The sequence below is a fragment of the Marmota monax genome, unplaced genomic scaffold (genome assembly GCF_021218885.2).
Source record: "Marmota monax isolate L192 unplaced genomic scaffold, Marmota_monax_Labrador192_F-V1.1 WCK01_AAM20220418_F8-fsc00021, whole genome shotgun sequence".
NCBI classification, from domain to species: Eukaryota; Metazoa; Chordata; class Mammalia; order Rodentia; family Sciuridae; genus Marmota; species Marmota monax.
In genome coordinates this window covers 11,711,421-11,730,116 of record NW_026695228.1, presented here as the reverse complement: position 1 = coordinate 11,730,116, position 18,696 = coordinate 11,711,421, and the positions used below count along the sequence as shown (strand labels likewise).

The window sequence follows — 18,696 nt, the reverse complement described above, 5'->3', positions numbered from 1 at the left end:
TTCTGCCAGTGATGTACTTTGCACTTCTCCCATCTTGACTGCATCACTTCACTCCTCGTATTGCAGGCCTCACTTGAGATGAAATGCTACTTCCTCAGACACCTCGTCTGACCCTCCCATACCAGACGAGTCAAAAGTCAGCTCCCCAGATCCAGGCTCTTGTGGACCTCCTTTACTAACTTTCTAGAACTTACCATAACTGCATCAAAATAATGGTGTAGGTGGTTACTTTTCCCAAATGACTTCTTTGCTAGATGCAGGAAGGCATGAGTTACATCCTCCTCTTCACCCGGGGAGCTCTCAGCCCTCATGTCTGACCCTTGGCCACTTTGCCCACCAGACTGGTCACCACTGAGCAGGCAGGGTTTTGTCTACTCAGTAAAGAGTGATGACCTTCTAAGGAAGGAGATGTAGCACCCCCCATACCCTTTAAGGAACAGAAGACCCTCTAATAGATAGTAAAGATGCTAAGACCCAGTACCCTGGTCCCCAGGGCAGAAAGAGCCTGTGGGAATGAGAAGTCACCTTACCGCAATGTCACCTTCCTCCAGCCTCATGCCTGCCAGTGACGCTGAGAATGGGAGGGGAGCCTCTGGTTAGCTGGAGGCCACACAGGAACCACGAAGCAAACCACAGTGCCCCCCAGACAACAGCACAGGCCCCTATCTCCCACTCCAACACAGGAGCAGGGCAAGCTGATGGCTCAGAGGCCCAAGAGAAGGTTGCAGGGGTCAAAGGGTAGAGTCTCTGTGGTCATGAACTCTGATCTGGGCTAGGAAGTCTCTTCCCTAAAGGGGTTCAAACTCCACACCACTGTCAGGCACTCTAAGGAGTGCTGAGAACCAAAGGGGCCAGGACGAGACACCAAGAATACACAGCAGAGAAAGATGAAAGCAAGGCAGAGTGTGGACAGGAAGGGACCAAGGTTGTGCAGATTGTCCCCACCTTAGATGGGAGGACCACAATAGCAATCCTTATCTGCATGTTTGCTGGTGTACCCCAGTACTAAAAGAAGACCTGGTATATAAGCAGGTGCTCACTAAATGCTCAGTGAAGGGACAAATGGCTGAACAAGAAGTGGGGGGAAGAACAGGCACATTCAAGCTCTTCCAGTGAGATGCAGTCGGCAGTGGCTGCCAGAAGCCTTGGACCCAGGAATACCACCTCTGAGAACTGATCCTGTAGTGACAAAGGGACAGGGCAGATCGTGCATCTCAGGCTGTCTACACTGCCCAAGCATTAGAAGAACACCAACCTCCATCCACAGGGGATCAATGAAATAAATTCTGGGACAGCTGAACCTTGGACCACCAGGAAAATGAGGTTGCCCAGGTTGATGAGAAAAAACAAAAAACCAACAACAACAACAACAAATAAACACCGCTGCTTATTTATGAGCATAGGAAGAAACTGGAAGGGGAGGCATCACAATCTTAACCCTAATTTGGTATTTGGTGGCACTTCAGGAAGGGGCTGCTTTACCTAGGGTGGGGCTGAGGGCCAGTGGTCAAGGTGCTACTCAGTGTGGCTCACCTGGTCTTTATCCAGGAACCTCAGAAGCCCCTTTGAGGAAAAGCAGAGAGGCCATGGAAGGAGACAAAGTGTCCAGGTGAGAAATGAGTCATTTATAGATCAAATGACCTGGCAGAGACTCAAAACCTGGTCCTAGAGGAGGGGAAGAGAGAGCTGAGGCATTAGCTTGGAATGAAAAGAGGCTGGGGGTGAGGGGGCACAATGACCTTCTTTCATCACCCCTCACCTGGAGGGAGCAGACGGACTGGCAAAGCAGTTCTTGAGGGTAGTCAGGACCCAACTGGGGCAGGGACAAGGAGGCAGGTTTTGAAAATCAAAAGGGACAGCACAGAAGGGCTTTTACCAAGAGACTGAACTGGAATTCTCAGAAGTGTAGCATAGACCCTACAGGTCCAGCTGGAGAGGGAAATCCTCCAAAGCACTCACCTGGATTGTCACCAGTGAAGGCCACTACTTTGCATCCTGGAGGAAATCCATAGCGCTGGACATAGTAGGAAGAAATGGCTCCCTGAGGAGAAAAAGCATGTGTGCTCTGTTGAGATAAATCCCGCCTACTCAGCACAGCTGTCCACATCTCAGGCCATGAGAATGTTCCGGGGCTCTGGGTTGCTGGAGCTGAAGGAATCTTCTGCAAAGCCTGGGGGTGTATCACTCCCTGTCACAAACCAGGCACGTCCTTTCTATTCACAAATCGCTGGAGGAGCCTAATGCAGGTTTGAAACCACAAGCATCAGGACCGACAGAAGACCATTTATTGGATTTTGAGAATCAGGGCAGTTAGAACAAAACAATCCCCAACTTGTACCTGCTTTGTAAGCTCCAAAGTCTGGATAGAGCATACAAAAAAAGTAACACAGCACCAGTTTAAAAAAAAAAAAAAACTCATGGAAGTTGACAGTACCTTACATACTTACTTATGATCCCAGCCACTGGATTATCAATAATCAGATATGCTAGTGCAGAGAACAATGTTCTAAAGAAAATAAACTAAAAAATGGCAGTGGTGGGGGAGGGGACCCATCCAGGAACCACAAGACACTATGGGATAAGAGCATAGGATAACCCCCAACAGACGTATATGCTTGAGAAAGCAGTTATAAAATACAGAACATGTCCTCCATTCTTTGACTATATTGTAGTTTCAAAAGTTTAAAATAAATGAAGATTTCCTGGTGTCTGGGAAGAAAATTTTGCTCCAGCCAGAAAAATTTTAGATGCCCATCAGAACAAGCTAATACCTGGGAAAACTGATATCTCTATTCAGAATGCCTCCGAAACCAGAGCCTGAGACAGGGCTGCATGCAGGTGGTTTGTTTGGGGATGTGATCCCAGGAGGCAGGAGTGGGGACTAGAAAAGACAAACAGGGAAGGAGGGAAAGTTGGCCCAAGAATCATCACTGTGGGCAACTGAGGCTCAGGCCACAGAGGAACCTCCGAGAGCTGGAAATGGACCTGAGGAATGGCCTCCTGGGGACAGAGAGGGAGGAGCGGTTAACCATCCACAAGGCTCCCTCACCTCACTCATGACAGGCGTCCTATGGGGTGTTAACATCTTGCACCTCCAAGTTCCCAGAACACAAACACAATCAGAGAAGCCCCAGAATGGAAAGTGAGGAGATACAGCTCAGGTAGGGGGCAGCAGGGGACACCTGTATTGAAGCCATAATGGCTTCCCCCATCGTGTGATATCTGACAAATGAAAATGCATCTTTTCAAAAATCAGTTCTCACTGCTTATCTCTGTACAGGCTCCTTCTTGGAGTCACTCATTCCTGGTTCACAGCAAACAAAGCCTGCTTCCCTGGACAAAATGCTGCTCTCCATTTCACCTTAAACTAAAAGCCACGCATGGGATGGATGGCAACCCCGGGGATGAGGCTGCTTTGTCCTTCTGACATGCATGACCTATCTAGCTGGGTCTCGCACCATTGGCTCCTCTGGGGCGGGCTGGTTTTTCCTTCAGTCCTGTGCACTGGCCTCCATGGCACACTTTGTGTTTTAGGGGTTTGGCTGTGACATCCTGCCCCATAACGGTAAAGGTGATTTTCATCATGTCAGTGAGAATCCTCCAAAAAAAAAAAAAGGGCTTCTGTGGTTGAAAGTCCCAGTGGAGAATACTTCCCCGAACTCCATCTTCCTGGTGGCCTGTCCCTCTAAGCTCCATGATTCTCTGCAGGCTTCAGGGCTACTTCTCCTCCCTTCACACCCAACACTCTCACATGGAGTTCTTCCTGGTTATTCTGGCCATGTGCCATGTGCACCCCATCAGAGGACCCCAAGGGCACCTCCCAGGACTTTTTCTACTCCGTTATCCTCCCGGGACAGCCAAGAACAGGGCCAGCCAACCAGGGCCCACCAGGATGTTCAACTGGGTGGTACCACACTGACGATCAAGTCTTTTTTTTTTTACCCATGTTACCAAGCACCATCTTGAGCACTTTAAATATATCATAATTCATCTGATTTTCACAGTAGCTCCATAAGAAAAACAGTATTCTTCCCATTGTTCCAGATGAGGAAACTAAGGCACAGATTAAACAGAAGCAGTTCGTGGTAGATCTAGAACTCAGTCCAAGCAGTCTATGCACATCCGGGTTCCCTGGCATTTCTATTTCCCCACAAGCCTGCCTGCTTCAAGCCTCAGTAGTAGTCCCAGTCCTAGAATTCCAGCAGTCTGCATTTTTTTCCTCAGGTATGCAATCACCCTGAAACTCACCCCTGCTATGAGCCAGCAATCTATACATGCCCCTGAGTCCTGCTATGTGCAAGGTGCTGATCCAGGTACTTTACTTTGACGTACATCAAATTCTTGTCTTAGACTAAACTGAAAGCCTCATGTGTCCACGCCTGTGAGTAAAATGATGAATGGGTGTGCCTGCACAGATGTCAGTGCTTCCCTGTAGCTGCCAGCTCTTACAGGAGCCCCGATGAATAGGTAGGTTAGTCAGACAGTAAGCTACAAGCAGACAGTTATAGCAACAGGCTCCCAAAAGATTTCTCTAAGTAAATGCAAAGTGCGCACTACTGCATATAAACGGATGGCTCTGTCTAAACATTCCAAGCCTTATTATCACCCCAAATCCTTTGACTCAAGAGAAGTAAGAAAAGGGAAGGTGGAACAGCTCTGTGTGGAAACAGATAATTTCAAACTCAAGGGCTAAAAGGGAACAAATCATCAGAATGTCACAGGTCTGACCCATGAACAAGTCACCTTCCTGATAACCTAATTATCATAAAAGGACCAATAGGTTTGGCATTCTTTTGGTACCTGATTAGCATAAACATTTGAGCAACATCCCTACCCAGCAGTTATATAAGCCCCTAGATTGGTACACTTTGGTGGCAATCCTCTATTAGGATCTCTCTCACTCAGCGAGAGCTGTCCCCTTGGTCCCTCCTTTGTCCGTGAATTTCATTCTTCCAAGTTTGTGAGAAAAGCACCTGAGAAGGAATTGCTGATGGTTTGCTATTAACTATAACACTGTAGAGCTAAAGAAAAAAGAACACAAATGGGGATTGTAATGGCAGAAAATCCAATTTAACTGTAGTTACAAAAGGGGGCACCTACCACAACTGAGCATGATGGTACCGGTGCTCCGAGCTTCTCCTCTAAATGAGGGGCACAGGCACCAAGGCAAGTCTGGGACCAGACTTTGTCTTGGATCTGTAACAGATTCATTCCAGAACCTGAAAAAGGAAGGAAACAGACAAACAAACAACAACAACAACAACAAAATAGAAACCTGTGAGAAAAGAACCTTTGGTGAAAATTGGCAAAAAGCAGATAATTATCTTACAGCCAACTGGTGCCTGGGCCTCTTAATTCATAGAACGTCTGCAACATACCACACTGTTCTTGAACCAGAGAACCAGAGGACAGCAGGATTCCTGGAGCACATGGAGCATCCCTTCCTCTAAATGTCCTCACAGATCAAACACCACAGGCAGCCTGGAAATCTGTTGCTCCACATATTACTTGGGTTTCTTTTTTTTAATATTTATTTTTTTGTTGGACACAATATCATCTTTATTTATTTATTTATTTAATGTGGTGCTGAGGATTGAACCCAGGGCCTCGAACATGCTACGCGAGTGCTCTACCACTGAGTCACAACCTCAGCCCTATTTCTTGGGTTTCAAGGTACCCCCTCAAAGGCAGCCCCAGAGCTGGTATGGATCTGCCCACATGGATTTTACAAGTTCATGGACTTTTTTTTTTTTTTTTTTTTGGTACCGGGATTGAACTCAGGGGCACTCAACCACTGATCCAAAATCCCCAGCCCTATTTTGTATTTTATTTAGAGACAGGGTCTCACTGAGTTGCTCGATACTTTGCTTTTTGCTGGCTTTGAGGGGGCACCTCATTCTACTGGGATTGGTCAGTGTGAACAGCAGAATGAGGCAAAAGCAATGGCTTGTTGCTTCCAAAATTTCCAAGAAAAAGACTATGCAGTTTCTGCTTGACCTCCTCTTTTTATTCCTTTCTTTCTCTTCCTCTCTAATGTCACTAATAGTCCTCCAGAGGAGACACATTGTGAGGAACTATGGCCCCCTGTCAACAGTCCTGTGCAAGATCCTGGAAGGCTCAATCCTGTAGTTAAGCTTTCAAATGACTACCTCCCTGGCTGCCAATTTGCCTGACACCTTGAGAGAGATCCTGAGCCAGAATCATCCAGCTAAGCCACTCCCACATTCCTGACCCTCAGGCACTATGTGAGAAAATAAATACTTATGGTCTTCAGCTATAAATGTTAGGGTCATTTGTTACACAGCAAAGAAAACTAATACACTCCCTTCTTGCCCAATGATGAGAGCTGCAAGATGAGCATCCACCCAGGGTGGATGGGGCTCTTACTGCCTGCATACCCATATGCCCACAAGCACCCAGTCAGAACTCCTAAGGCTTACCATCACTGTAGTCAATGGGGGAGTAAGAACCAAGGAATAGGGAAGCAGCAAAGCTACTGACCAAAGAAATTCTCTGAAAAAGAAACAGTAAAAGATTACTCGCTTCCACATACCTTAAGTTACTGAATACTTCTGACACAACAGGAAGAGAGTTTTAAATTGGGAAGGGAAGTGGAAACTTTGAGCAAAATCCAAGCAAACAGTGGAAACTGAGTATCCCAGATAAGAGCAGCTGGAATTCCAAGAACTGACTCCTGGGGAGAGCACTCACTGTCTGCAATTTCTGACAGGCCATGGAACTGTCAAGATCAATGAAAACACAAACTAAAAGCCCGTGAAAAATCTGTGCATAGAGAAGCTGATTTTCCATATAGAATCCATGGGCTGGGAAACATGTGCCCTGACTTCCTCCTCCACAGGGAAGAGGATGTGACCACAGGACTCAGAATGAACCAAGATACTCCTGGGGGTTTGGGATATGTTTAAATAAAAGCTGGTCCCCTAAGAACCCAGACCTTAAAATCATGTGATAGATGGAATCACTGACAGAACTTAAAATGTCAGCCTGAGGAATCCACATGAGCATTATGGGCTCCAGGACTAGTGGACAGAATGCTGCCACCTCCTGTCCCCATCAGGCCACCTTTATTCCACACACAGAGTTTGGGGAGGCAATCCCCCATGGCTAATGCAACAGAGTAACCTAGACCTTCAAATCATTCAATAATAAACTGCGTGTGAATTTCCAAGATTAAAAGGGTACTTTGAGTTTATTGTGAGATGGTCATCTTCTTATTGCAAGGAAAAAATCAACAGCTAGGGTGTGGAGCTGCTTCTTGGGTAGCATTAAGTGCTGGCTTTTGGAAATTGGGCTACCAGGAAGGATCTGGCAACCTGTGATACAGGTTGAAGGACCACAGCTAGAGACACAAAGCTCCAGCCCCACCTGTCTACAGAGAAGACCCTGACCCATGCCAATCAAGTGCCCACCAGCCATGCCATCCTGCATCAACCATACAGGAAAGTGAATGGACAGAGAGCCCCAAGGCACCCAGATCTCCTACTCAGGTGGTCTCAGAAAGACCCAAATTCCCACCACTTCTTCCCTGCCCCTGCCCCGGACTCCTTCTGGTCATGAGAGCCCCTGACTTCTTTTTCTCACAAGGCTGTTGTTTTTGGCAACAGTCTGACAATGAGGGAAAAAAGCAAGTTGAATACAGTCATGCACTGCTTAATAACAGGGATATGGTTTAAGAAAATGTCATTAGGCAATTTTATCATTGTGCGAACACCATGCAGGATATTTACACAAACCAAGCATACTACATACCCAGGATAGATGGTGGAGCCTACTGCTTGCTTCTAGGCTACAAATCTATACAGCATGTCACCATACTGAATACTGTAGGCAATAGTAACACAATGGTAAATATTTGTGTATCTAAATGTATCTTCTTTTTTGGGTACTGGGGATTGGACCTAGAGGCACTTTATCACTGAGCCATATCCCAGCCCTTTGGAAAGGGTCTTATTAAGTGGTTGGGGCCTCACTAAGTTGTTGAGGCTGGCAATCCTCCTAAGTTGAGATCCTCCTGCCTTAGCCTCCTTAGTTGTTGGGACTACGGGTATATGCTACCACATCTGACTTCTAAACATATCTTAACATAGAAAAGGTACAAATAATTTTTTTTGCCTTTATGTTCTTATATAAGCATAGTTTTGGTATCTTCAGAATAACCAATACCAGAAACTCAAAAAATAAAAATAAAAAAATAAAAACACTTTTAAGAGACTAGAAGCATAGCAGTTTTATTTACAGCATCATTGTCACAAACACATGAGAATTCTCTGCAAAGTTAAGACAGCTATAATGTCACTAGACAATAGGAGGTGTTCAGCTCACTGTAATCTTTTTTTTTCCCCCCACAGTACTAGGGAATGAACCCAGGGCCTTGCACATGCTATGCAAGCACTCTACCACTGAACTACATCCCCAGCCCTATTTATTTTTTACTTTGAGACAGAGTCCTGCTAAGTTGCCTAGGCTGGCCTCAAGTTTGTCACCCTCCTGCCTCAGCCTTCTGAGTATCTGTGACTTTCAATCAAACATGAATATTGAACCAACCTCTGTGCGTGAGTAGGCCTCAGGGTTCTGCTGGTATATCTTTGCAATTTGGTTTCCTGTAAAACGCTGAAAAAAGAGTGCAACTTCTTAGAAATCAAAATCCTACACAGAATAAATAACTCCATAAAGAGAGTTTAACATAGCATGCACTGAATATTTGGTGGTAAAATAAAAACTTTTAAAAGGCCCCTAATCTGGAAATGCTTAGTTTCTGCTGAACAATCACACTGTGTATTTTAGCCTTTGGATCCTTAAAATGTTCTAGGGTAATCAAATACTCTGGCAATAAACAATCCCCCTGTACCCAAAGGACACAGAAGTAACTTCTGGGCCTTCTGGGAGGGCCTCTCACTTGTCAGGACTGGACAAGCCTTCATGAACTGAGGCACTTTTATGCAGATATTCTCTGCATCCGACTTCCTCTTGTTTCAGGTGGCCTAAGTTGGGTTGATCCCCTAAACCTCGATTCCAGTGAGGTCACATGATCCATGGTGGCCAATCACATGATCCCTGGGGCTGGGGCTGAAGTCAGCCAGGCACTGCACAGTCTTATGTTCTCTGACTCTTTTCCACTACAATGGTGCGCTGGGGTTGTAGCTCAGTGGTAGAGCATTTGCCTAGCATGTGTGAGGCACTGGGTTCAATCCCCAGCACCACATAAAAATAAATAAAGAAAATAAAGATATTGTGTCCATCTACCACCAAAAAAAAAATAAATAAAAATAAAAAATACAATGGAAGTGCAATTGCTATGTCCAGGTTTCAGAGAATGAGACTGAGGTTGCCATGATCATACCATGTACAGTAGTAGCTTGATGTGAGTAGCTTACCTCGGTTCACTTCACATCCCAGCCTGACCCGGGAACTCATGGGAAGAGGCTGCCCTGGCCTGGTACGTGCCCAGGGAAGCAGGACAACCTGGATCAGGAGGCCGGGACACCATGTCCCATTCTGGCTCCCTTGGGTAGCACCAGCAACACTTCACATGATTCCCACAGAGACTGGGTACCACTCCACCCTCCTAGACACCCATTTTTAGAGAAAAGATCTGCCCTATTCCCCAACCCATTGTGGGGGCTGCCCACCTCATAGGCGCGGGACCCTGTGAGGCAGCTGAGAGACTGGGCCCCACCCACGGCGGCCTCTAGCTGGCGGCACTGGGCTGTGGTGCTGGAGTCCATCCACACTGGGCAGTCGCTGATGGAGAAGCAAGTCTGGAAAGAAGCACAAAGGTGCAGATTGAGCTCCATGGTTGACTCAAAGAGCAGGTATAGCACTTCTTCCCAGGATGTGCCCTTGGGAGACCCATCAATGGCAACCCTTTGGCCTGGCCCCGGGGGGTCTCTCCCTGAAGGCCTAAAGGCAAAGGCTCTTCCAGGGAGGGCACCTGAGCACAGCAGACAACACTAGAGACTACCAGAGAAGAGCTACAGCTCTAGTCAGGTGCAGATTTTTCAGGGACTTCTGGAACTCAGGAGAAAGGGGGAAGGCAGAGCCCCTGACTTCACAGCATGCACCAAGGGGAGATTCTCGAGAGGCATGCAGAGGATGGCTCAAAGTCATTTTGGGAGGAAGGGACTTATGTGATGCAGGTCATTAGCACCTGACCCCCTGCCGAGACAGTGGGGAAACTCCACCTGGGGAGGCAGGACAGACCACCCACAGAACTGCTGCTGAAGCCAACTCCTTATATTCTCAACAATGCATAGAGCCCCAGACTTCTAGGCCACAGGAGTTGGGGCTCTTCTGCCCTCTCTGTTGAAGTTTCTCAGACTCACAGACATGGTCACAGTTACCTTCAGCTGCTGGTGTAATGGGAGGTCTGGTGACAGTGCCGTCAGTGTCAAGCTGGCCCCAGTCTTCCAGTATATGCTTCCATGTTGCTGTTGAAGGGAAACCCAAGCACATGCTCATGTGATCACACAGTGGTATCACAGCCTCCTGGAGACACAGAAAGTCCCAGGCCACACACCAAAGAACTGGGCTCCAAGCCTGTCTCTGCAAAGTCTTAGTTAAAGATCTCATCACCTTTATGAGATTTGGTTTTCATTTCAATAAAATGGAAAGAACTCTGCCCTGTCACACCAAAACTTATAGTAAGGTTCCAAGAAAGAATTACTCTTCTGTATCTTGGTGCCTGTTGTAAAACTGTATTTAAATGTACTGATTGCAACATTACCTAAAATTCACTCGTCCTACTCATTCAATCAATTGAGCCCCTAGATCACACCAGACATAGGATAGATGAAAAGGATATTTTTGACTCTATTTCTCAGGATATTGGAGTTAAGTCAGGGGAAAAGATACAAATGTACAATCACAAAACCCTGTGGAGTTGCAGCGACAGGGCTGTGAGAACACACAGAACCCAACCAGGTTGGAGTATAGATAAGTCAAGTGGGTACTGAGTGTTAGGACACAGTTAGATGTATGGGTGCTCCACAGAGAAAGCATCCGCAGGTGAGAGCCAGCCTGACAGGTCTGGTGAAGGGTGGCATTCTAAGCAATGGGCCTTTTGCTAGAGCAGGACCTAGGCAATGGGATGGAGGGAGAGGAGGCGGCCTGAGCACCAAGGATCTTGAAAATCAGGCTTAGGAGACTGGGATCATCTTGAAGGTGGTAGGAGCCATGGTCTGGAGGGGAGTGCTGTGGCCAGGGCTGAGCGTATAAAAGGGCTCATGGGAGTCAGGGAAAAGTAGGAAGAAGGCAGAGGAGCTGCAGCAGAGGCTTAGAGGGAAGTAACAGATACCTGGCCTGGGACAACAGAGACAGTGCTGGCAGAGACATGGTAGATTCAAGAGTTTCTTACAACTTGGATGTGGAGTGGGAAGATGGAGTAGTAAGGATGACACATGGCTTGTACTCCTAGACAAGGAGTACAAGAGGACAATGAGAATTCCCTGAGAAAGGGAATCTGAAGAGAAGGAGGTATGGGGTGAAGACAGAGTACCCAGTCTAGGACATTCTATTTGAGGCACTTGTAGGGTTCCTAGTCATGGGGACTGGAGACATTATGGTTTAGAAACAATGCAAGAATTTCCAAAGGTGAAATGATTATGAGCACTGGGACCTAATCAGTGACTTAATCCACAGATAGGTGTTAACTGGGCAGTAACTATAGGTAGGCAGGCTGTGGCTGGAGGAGGCAGGTCACTGAGGGTTTATATGTTGTCCCTGGAGAGCAGAGCTCTCTGCTTCCTGCCTGCCACGTCCTGAACTGCTTTCTTCTGCCATGCTCTTCCGCCATGATATTCTGCATCACCTTGGGCCCAGAGCTAGGGGACTGAGACCCCTGAAACCGTGAGCCCCAAATAAACTTTCCCTTCTCTATGTTGTTCTTGTCAGGTCTTTTAATCACACTGATAAAAAAGTTGACTAAAACAGATGTCTAGGAAGGCAACAGGTGCCCAGGCCTGGGGTCCAGGTGAGAGAAATGGATTCCCAAGTAATCCTTTTAGTTTAATGAGAATAAGAACAATAAATTCCTATTAGGTCAGGGGTAAAGCAAAAGGCCTCTTTAGAAGTCCATCTAATGAGAAGGTAAAAACCTAGTGACCCAGTGAGAAGTGAAGGGACTCCAGCATAGCACAGGGACTAGAGGATGAGACTGGAGGTGGTACTGACTTCCCTTTCTAGCAGCTACATGAGCTTGGGCAGGTGATATCATTTCTGTGTGCTTCAATGTCCTTAGGTAAATGTCAATAATAATAAAAACCATAGATAACATTAAATAAGGTTTATTATGTCCCAGTATTCTCTATAAAATAATGTTCACATAACTCTATGACAGATGAGAATCTGGAGGCACTTAGAAGGCCTGTGACATTCCCCAGGTCACAGCTTATAAACGACAAAGTTGGGCATGCCCAGAGCTCTTACGCTGATCAACATAACCAGTACCCTCTTAGAATTGCTATAGGGTCTAAGATAATGGACATGAACTCCTCAGTGCAATCCCTGGCCATATTAAAGGTTCAGTCAGCATTCTTTGATATTATTATGACTATGACTCCTACTACTAAAATTACTGCCATCATTAGTATCATTTCTTATCTGGCTTTTACTTCCAGGAAACAGAAAAGCAATTTCAGTGCCCCCAAATAGTCATAATAAATTCATGTTGAATGTTCCATCCTCTTTAGAGGACCTCTATTTGGTTCGCTCACCAAATGTCCTATTTTACATGCTGCTTCATCATAAGAACTGTCCCAGATCCTTGTTCGATAAAGTAAGTCATATGGTCTCTAAGGTGAAATAGCTGGAGGCACTTTCACTAACAACAAATGTGTGTCCCAAAAGGAGCCATCACCTTCTCACCCAGGCCATTGTCTCCAACAGCCACCCTCAGAGGACCGACATGGCTATTACACACAAACCTGGCCTGCCCCAGACAAGGCTAGGACTTGAGAGAAGTCAAAACCCGAAGCCTTCATCTTCTCCAAAATGATGTCCAGAGCCTGAGAAGAAGAACAGAATCCACCGTGACTACACTGAACTACTGAATTGGGTAAGCCACAGCCTCAAAATGGAAATGCAGTGCTTGCCATTACAGCAAGGGCTCTGGGCAGAGGAAGAAGGTCCTAAAGACAGGATCTGTAAGCACTAGAATATGTTAATTAAACAAGTAGGCATCAATCAAATAAAAAGGTCAACTATGCTAAAAATGTTTAAAATAAATAGATTCACAAATCACAAGTCTTTAAAGTTTGTTCTTCAATTTGGGACTTCCAAGCACTCAGGAGAAGCAAAACAAAACAGCCTAAATTTAGGTTTCTTTTTAACCCACCATATTAATGATCTGACTTAACAGAGAAATGAAGAACAAAGCAGGGGGAGAGCTCTTCCGTCAAAGGAGGGCTCCAGGCCCAAACTCTTTGTGTCTAGGAGCCCAAAGTTGAGGATGTGGGTAGAGATGGTGGCCATTTGTCACAAGTCCCCGGTCCACCCTCCAATATCTGGTTGCAATTATCTTTCCAGCAAGACACCATGGGTGGGGTGAATGGTGCGACCAACAGACCTTGACACTACCCCTAAGATTTCACAGCAGGAAGTACAGATTCACCTCAGCCTGTGTCTTCCCTGAGGACAGAGAAATCACTCCAGCTTTTGCTTGATCCTGCTGTCCCTGCATCATGCTAGGAGGGCTCCCTCCAGCCCTGACTATGCTGCCAGCTGCCTCCCTGCTTGTCAAACCTTAGGCAGGGTCTAACAAATTAGGAACAGTTCCAGAAATCACCCTGACCCCCCACCGAAGCCTGGATCTTTCTTCTGTGCTTGCCTCCCCAATGAAGGCCTTTGTATATCAGATGCCATTAATGTCATTTCTGAGACCTCTTAACAGTAAAGCTTGCCTCTAACTCCCTGAATCCCCACCTTGGCTCAGCTCTCTGAAATACATTCCAGCTCTTCTATTAGATTAAAATCTATCCTTTACCCAATTCTCCAGTATATGAGTCATGGTCAGATTGATAAAAAAGAACTTATACTAGTTACTTTTATCAGGAAGAATTTAATACAGGAATTGGTTAACAGGTATCGGAGGACTCAAAAAAGCTTTTGACAGATACACCAAATGCTGCCTGTTTGGCCTCTAGTTTCAGAGACTCTGGTCTCCATGGGACGTGAGGCAGTCCAAGCCCTATCATGCCTATCTGTGCTGTCTACATCCCTGGTCCTGGAGCCCCATGGGTCACTAGTTCCAGCCACAGGCATCTTCCTTTCTTGTTAGTCCTAAGCAGGCAGGCCCATTTGGGACTGATCTGAGCATGATTGGTCAGGCTCTAAGTTACCAGTGTGAATGCCCACGCCCTGAAGCTGAAGGGTCCAGGGGGATAAGCATAACATTCCAAGGGCTGTTTGGAATTCAAGGTAGAAGACAGACCACAGCACCTGACTGATACTTCCAAGTATCTTGGAAGGCTTTCTCTGTGGTATTTTAAAGATGGCACTGGTGAGCTCAGAGTGGTGGCACAAGCCTATTATTCCAGCTTCTCAGAAGGCTGAAGCAAGAAAAATCACAAGTTCCAGACCGGCTTGGGAATAATGAGACCCTGTCTCAAATTTTGAAAAAAGTCTGGGGGTTTAACTTTGTATAGAGTGCTTGTCTAGCATGAATGAGGCCCTGGGTTCCATCACCAGTACCAAAAACAAAAACCAACAAATAAATATGGTACTAGCAGAACTTGGCAGCTGTGTGACTCTGGTACCTGGAAGTCCTTTGTGAGTCCTCTCACAAAGGCTAAGGCTGAACCTGCCCTAGGAACCAAACAGACTCCCTTAAACCATGAGGACCTGGTCTCAATAGATGCTCTCATGAGCTTCCACCTTGGGGCTTCCTAGTAAATCACTAAGACTATCAGTGAGACAGGCTAGGGACAGAAGGAAAGGATGCCTGTGCTTACCTGGATCCACATCAGGACTGGAGAGGTGACTGTCAGCCTGTCCTTGTGCACATGAACACCACCCTGAGTCCTGCAGGGAGAAAGAGATAGAATGTTGGCTGGAGCCTCAGGGCAGGCTGACCACAGTGAAGCCAGCCTGGGGTAGCAGATGCTAGAAACTGGCTGATGAACAACCCCCCCCCCCCCCCCCCGTCCCCGCCAGCTTTAAGTGGAACTCTGAGAGGGAAAGATGGAGAGAGAAGGCATGGAGTCACCCAAGGTGGCCCAGAGGTGGCAATTCTTAGAAAGGATCTTCTAGGCATGAGGGTCTGGCCAGGGGAGGCATGGTGCACATGCCAGGAAGGAACTGGGAGAATGTGGGGATGAACTAAAAGCCCTCTGAAACCTCATGAGTTTGGAGAAGTCAGGGACAGCTGTTATACAGAGATGCTACATCTGCAGGAAGTTCTCACCTATCACAGCAGCTCCGGAGTGGTGGAGGGGTAGGTATGTGTATGCACGCACAGTACTGGGGTTTGAACCTGAGGATGCTCTACTGCTATGCTACATCTCTAGTCCTTTTTTATTTTTTGAGACAAGGTCTTGCTAAATTGCTAAAGCTATCCTTGAACTTTGGATCCTCCTGTCTCAGCCTCCCAAATAGCTGGGATTACAGGTGAGTGCCACTGTGCTCCCTTACCAGGAATTCCTTGAACTGGAAGCCCTGGAAGTTTCCTGGAACCTTCTCCTCATCTTCATCCTTATCTCACCCCTAAAGGACCTTCCTGCAAAGAGCTGGTTTAATAAAATCCAACACTTACAACTATAAATTAATATTTTAAAATAGGTTCATAATCCACACCATCTATTAGATATCTTGTGATCTAACCATTCTATCCCTAATAGCTAAGAGAAAGGAAAGTATAAGTCCACAGAACTATTCACACAAGGCCAGGTGTGGTAATGCATGCCTATAATCCAAGCTCTGTCTTCTGGAGACAGGAGGACTACAAGTTTGATGCCAAAAAAGGGAGAGAGGGATGTAGTGCCTTGAAAGCACTAAGCTCACTTAGCTTACAATTCTGTTGGTCAGACATTGGGCTGGGCTCAGCTGGGCTCACTGGTGCATCTGTGGTCAGCTAACAGTAGCTAGAGGGCTCTGCTGCTAGCTGGCTGGCTCTTGGCTGAGGAAGAGGGCAAGGAGGTGACATGTCTCTTATTCTCCAGCAGGCTAGCCTGATCTTGTTCAGGTGACACTGAGCAGGATTCTAAGAATAAAAGCAGAAGTGTGCAAGGCCTCTAGAAGCTTAGGCTGAGAACAGGGACAGTGTCAACAGCTGAGGAAGTAACTCCTTCTCTCAAGTACTTAGCATGTACAAGATCCTAAATTTGATCCTCAGCACCAAAAGGAAAAAAGAGAGAGAGAGAGAGAGAGAGAGAGAAAGTTCCTACACAAACACACAGGCATACTTTTTATCTCTCACATGATATTCTGTGCCACCTCAGGACTCTGAAAACAAGAAGGATATCACCAGATGTGGCCCTTAGATTTCTGCCAGAACCATAAGCCAGAATAAACTTTTTTTTTCTTTATAACTTACTCAGTCTGTGGCATTATGTCATCAGCAACAGAAAATGGACTGATAACAACCAGCACAGTGTCTGTTACAAAGCAGATTTCAAATGACACTTAAGACATGTAGGAATGAATGAGCAAATGGATGAATAGCATTGGGAAGAAATGGAGAAGAAAGTATTCCAGGTATAGAGAAAAAAGATACTCAGAGATCTGTCAAGATCACCATTCCTAAAATTTTACAAAACCATAACACCGTGGTTCATGAATGTAAATTTTGGAAGAAACCCAAAGCCACTGGCCCCCCAACACACACACACACACAGGTACATACCCAAATTCTGGAAGGTCTCTGTCAAAATGCACACTGTCCTCATAAAAGACATTCAGCTCTGCATCAATAGCAACAACTTTCACCTGGAAGGCATTTAAAAAAAAATAGCATAGAGTTTTCCTCAGCTTCTATATTGGCCCAGGAGTTAGTAACATCACTAGGCAAGGTTCAGCCTAAACACCCCCTGGGAGGCTAGGGTATATCACGGTAGCCATGGCAACAAAGGCTTCATCTGGGGACATATCCAAAGATTTAATAAAATGAAGAACCTGAATCGTGGCTCCCCAAACAGCCAAAAGCCAAGACCCTCTAAAGGTAACCAGTACAGATGAGCTGGTTCCAGTGCCTGGCAAGGAATGGAGGCAAAGGGGCAGGTGTCACTCATGTCTGCAGAGGTCTGAGATACCAGGCAAGGCCCATGGGCTGGTCTCAACAACCATGATCATGATCTAGACACATTTAATGTCCCGATGAAGCATATTTCCAAGCTCGGGAATTTAGTTCCTTTCCTGGACAGATGGGGAAACTGAAGCCTAGCAAGGCAACTGGAGTCCCACAGGACATTCCCCTTAGAGCTATCTGAGGCCTGCTCCCTTGGCCCATCTAAAGACTGGGGGTTTTGACTGTATTTATCCCCCAGTACTTATAAAGAGGAGTCCCATGGGCATCCCATGCTCAGTTTGATGGCACATTTTAATTCTGCTCGCCTGTCTGCAGGACTTGAAAGCAGCACAGACCTCCTCTGGCCAGTAGTCCTGGGTCCACAGACCCAAGCACACTGGTGCATCCAAGGGCGGCCAAAGGGAGGGGCAAAGTCCATTTGTACATTGTGCCCATTTCAAGAAAGAAAAAAGAATGGGGGTAGGCGGTTGGAAGGGTGATCCATTTCAGGTCACTGGTTATACACGTAGCACGCACGTCTACCAGTCTGTTGGCTTCTCTGCCTCACTGATTTGAATGTCTTGGAGTCCCTACTACTCAGTGCCCAGGTCAGCAGGCGAACCGCCCCTCTCTGGACACGTCCCTGCTACGTGCCAGTTGGGTCCCGCCGGGGGGCGCCCGCCGTTTCCGGAAAGGCTGGAGTCTAGAGCGCACCTCTCCGGCAGGGCATCGCCCCGCAGCCACGCACCAGGAAGGGGCGCTTGAGCCCCGGGAAGCTCGAAAAGTGCGGCGCACCCGCTGCTCGGCCCAGGGATCCCAGGGCCCGGAGCCAGCAAGCCCGCGCGGCGTAGCAGAGGCGATGGCCCCGCCCCGCAGGCAGTGGGGTCCTGCGACCGTACCTGCTGCGTGCTGAAGTCCCAGCCTAGGCAGCAGCTACGAGTGACGTGCTCCCCCATGTCCCTGAAAGGTCCGGCTGAGCGATCGTCCGTGAGTCCGTCCCGCGGCGTGACTGTGACCGCGCTCCAACGCCCAGGCTCCCGGCCCGCCCCTCGCCCCGCCCGGCGGGACTGTGGACCGGAGTCACGAGGCGGGCTTGAGCTCTGGCGCCGCCTGCGGGGGGACAAGAGCTGGGACCGCGTCCGGCCTGGGCCTCTGGCTTCGCACCTGTGCAATAGACCGGCCACCTGAGCAGCCCACTTCCCTCCCAGATTCATGGGGATGCCATCCTCACCTGCTGTCAACACCAGCCTGCCCTAACGCGCCCGGCTTGCCCCGAGGACTCCTGACCCAGAGGTTTCACCTTTAACCTAATTTGTCCCTGCCTGGCCCTCTGGTGGCCCAGGTTCTGAGAATCCTCCAGAGCTGTCTCTTGGGTACTGGAGCAGCTGTTCAACCATGGTGGTGACTGAGGAGTCCCAGGAAATGTGTCCTGGAGTTAGAGGCTCTATGTCCTGACAGGT

General features: G+C 47.4%; 1 protein-coding gene across 2 annotated transcripts in view; it reads right to left on the bottom strand.

The window, feature by feature from the left end:
- Xylb (xylulokinase) overlaps nt 1–18,291 on the bottom strand; it is a 40,111-nt gene extending 21,820 nt beyond the window's left edge. For both annotated transcript variants that reach the window (XR_006850189.2, XM_046436779.2), the window contains exons 1-11: nt 18,136–18,291; nt 16,856–16,938; nt 14,967–15,036; nt 12,942–13,022; nt 10,362–10,448; nt 9,651–9,779; nt 8,566–8,631; nt 6,441–6,513; nt 5,101–5,219; nt 1,960–2,041; nt 531–571 (exon numbers count right to left, since the gene is read on the bottom strand). Coding sequence is in view for 1 of the 2 variants with exons in the window: in XM_046436779.2 (XP_046292735.1) it covers nt 531–571; nt 1,960–2,041; nt 5,101–5,219; nt 6,441–6,513; nt 8,566–8,631; nt 9,651–9,779; nt 10,362–10,448; nt 12,942–13,022; nt 14,967–15,036; nt 16,856–16,938; nt 18,136–18,192 (888 nt within the window). In the remaining variant the exon portion in view is untranslated. The remainder of the gene's footprint in view (nt 1–530; nt 572–1,959; nt 2,042–5,100; nt 5,220–6,440; nt 6,514–8,565; nt 8,632–9,650; nt 9,780–10,361; nt 10,449–12,941; nt 13,023–14,966; nt 15,037–16,855; nt 16,939–18,135) is intronic.
- Nucleotides 18,292–18,696: the final 405 nt, after the last annotated feature.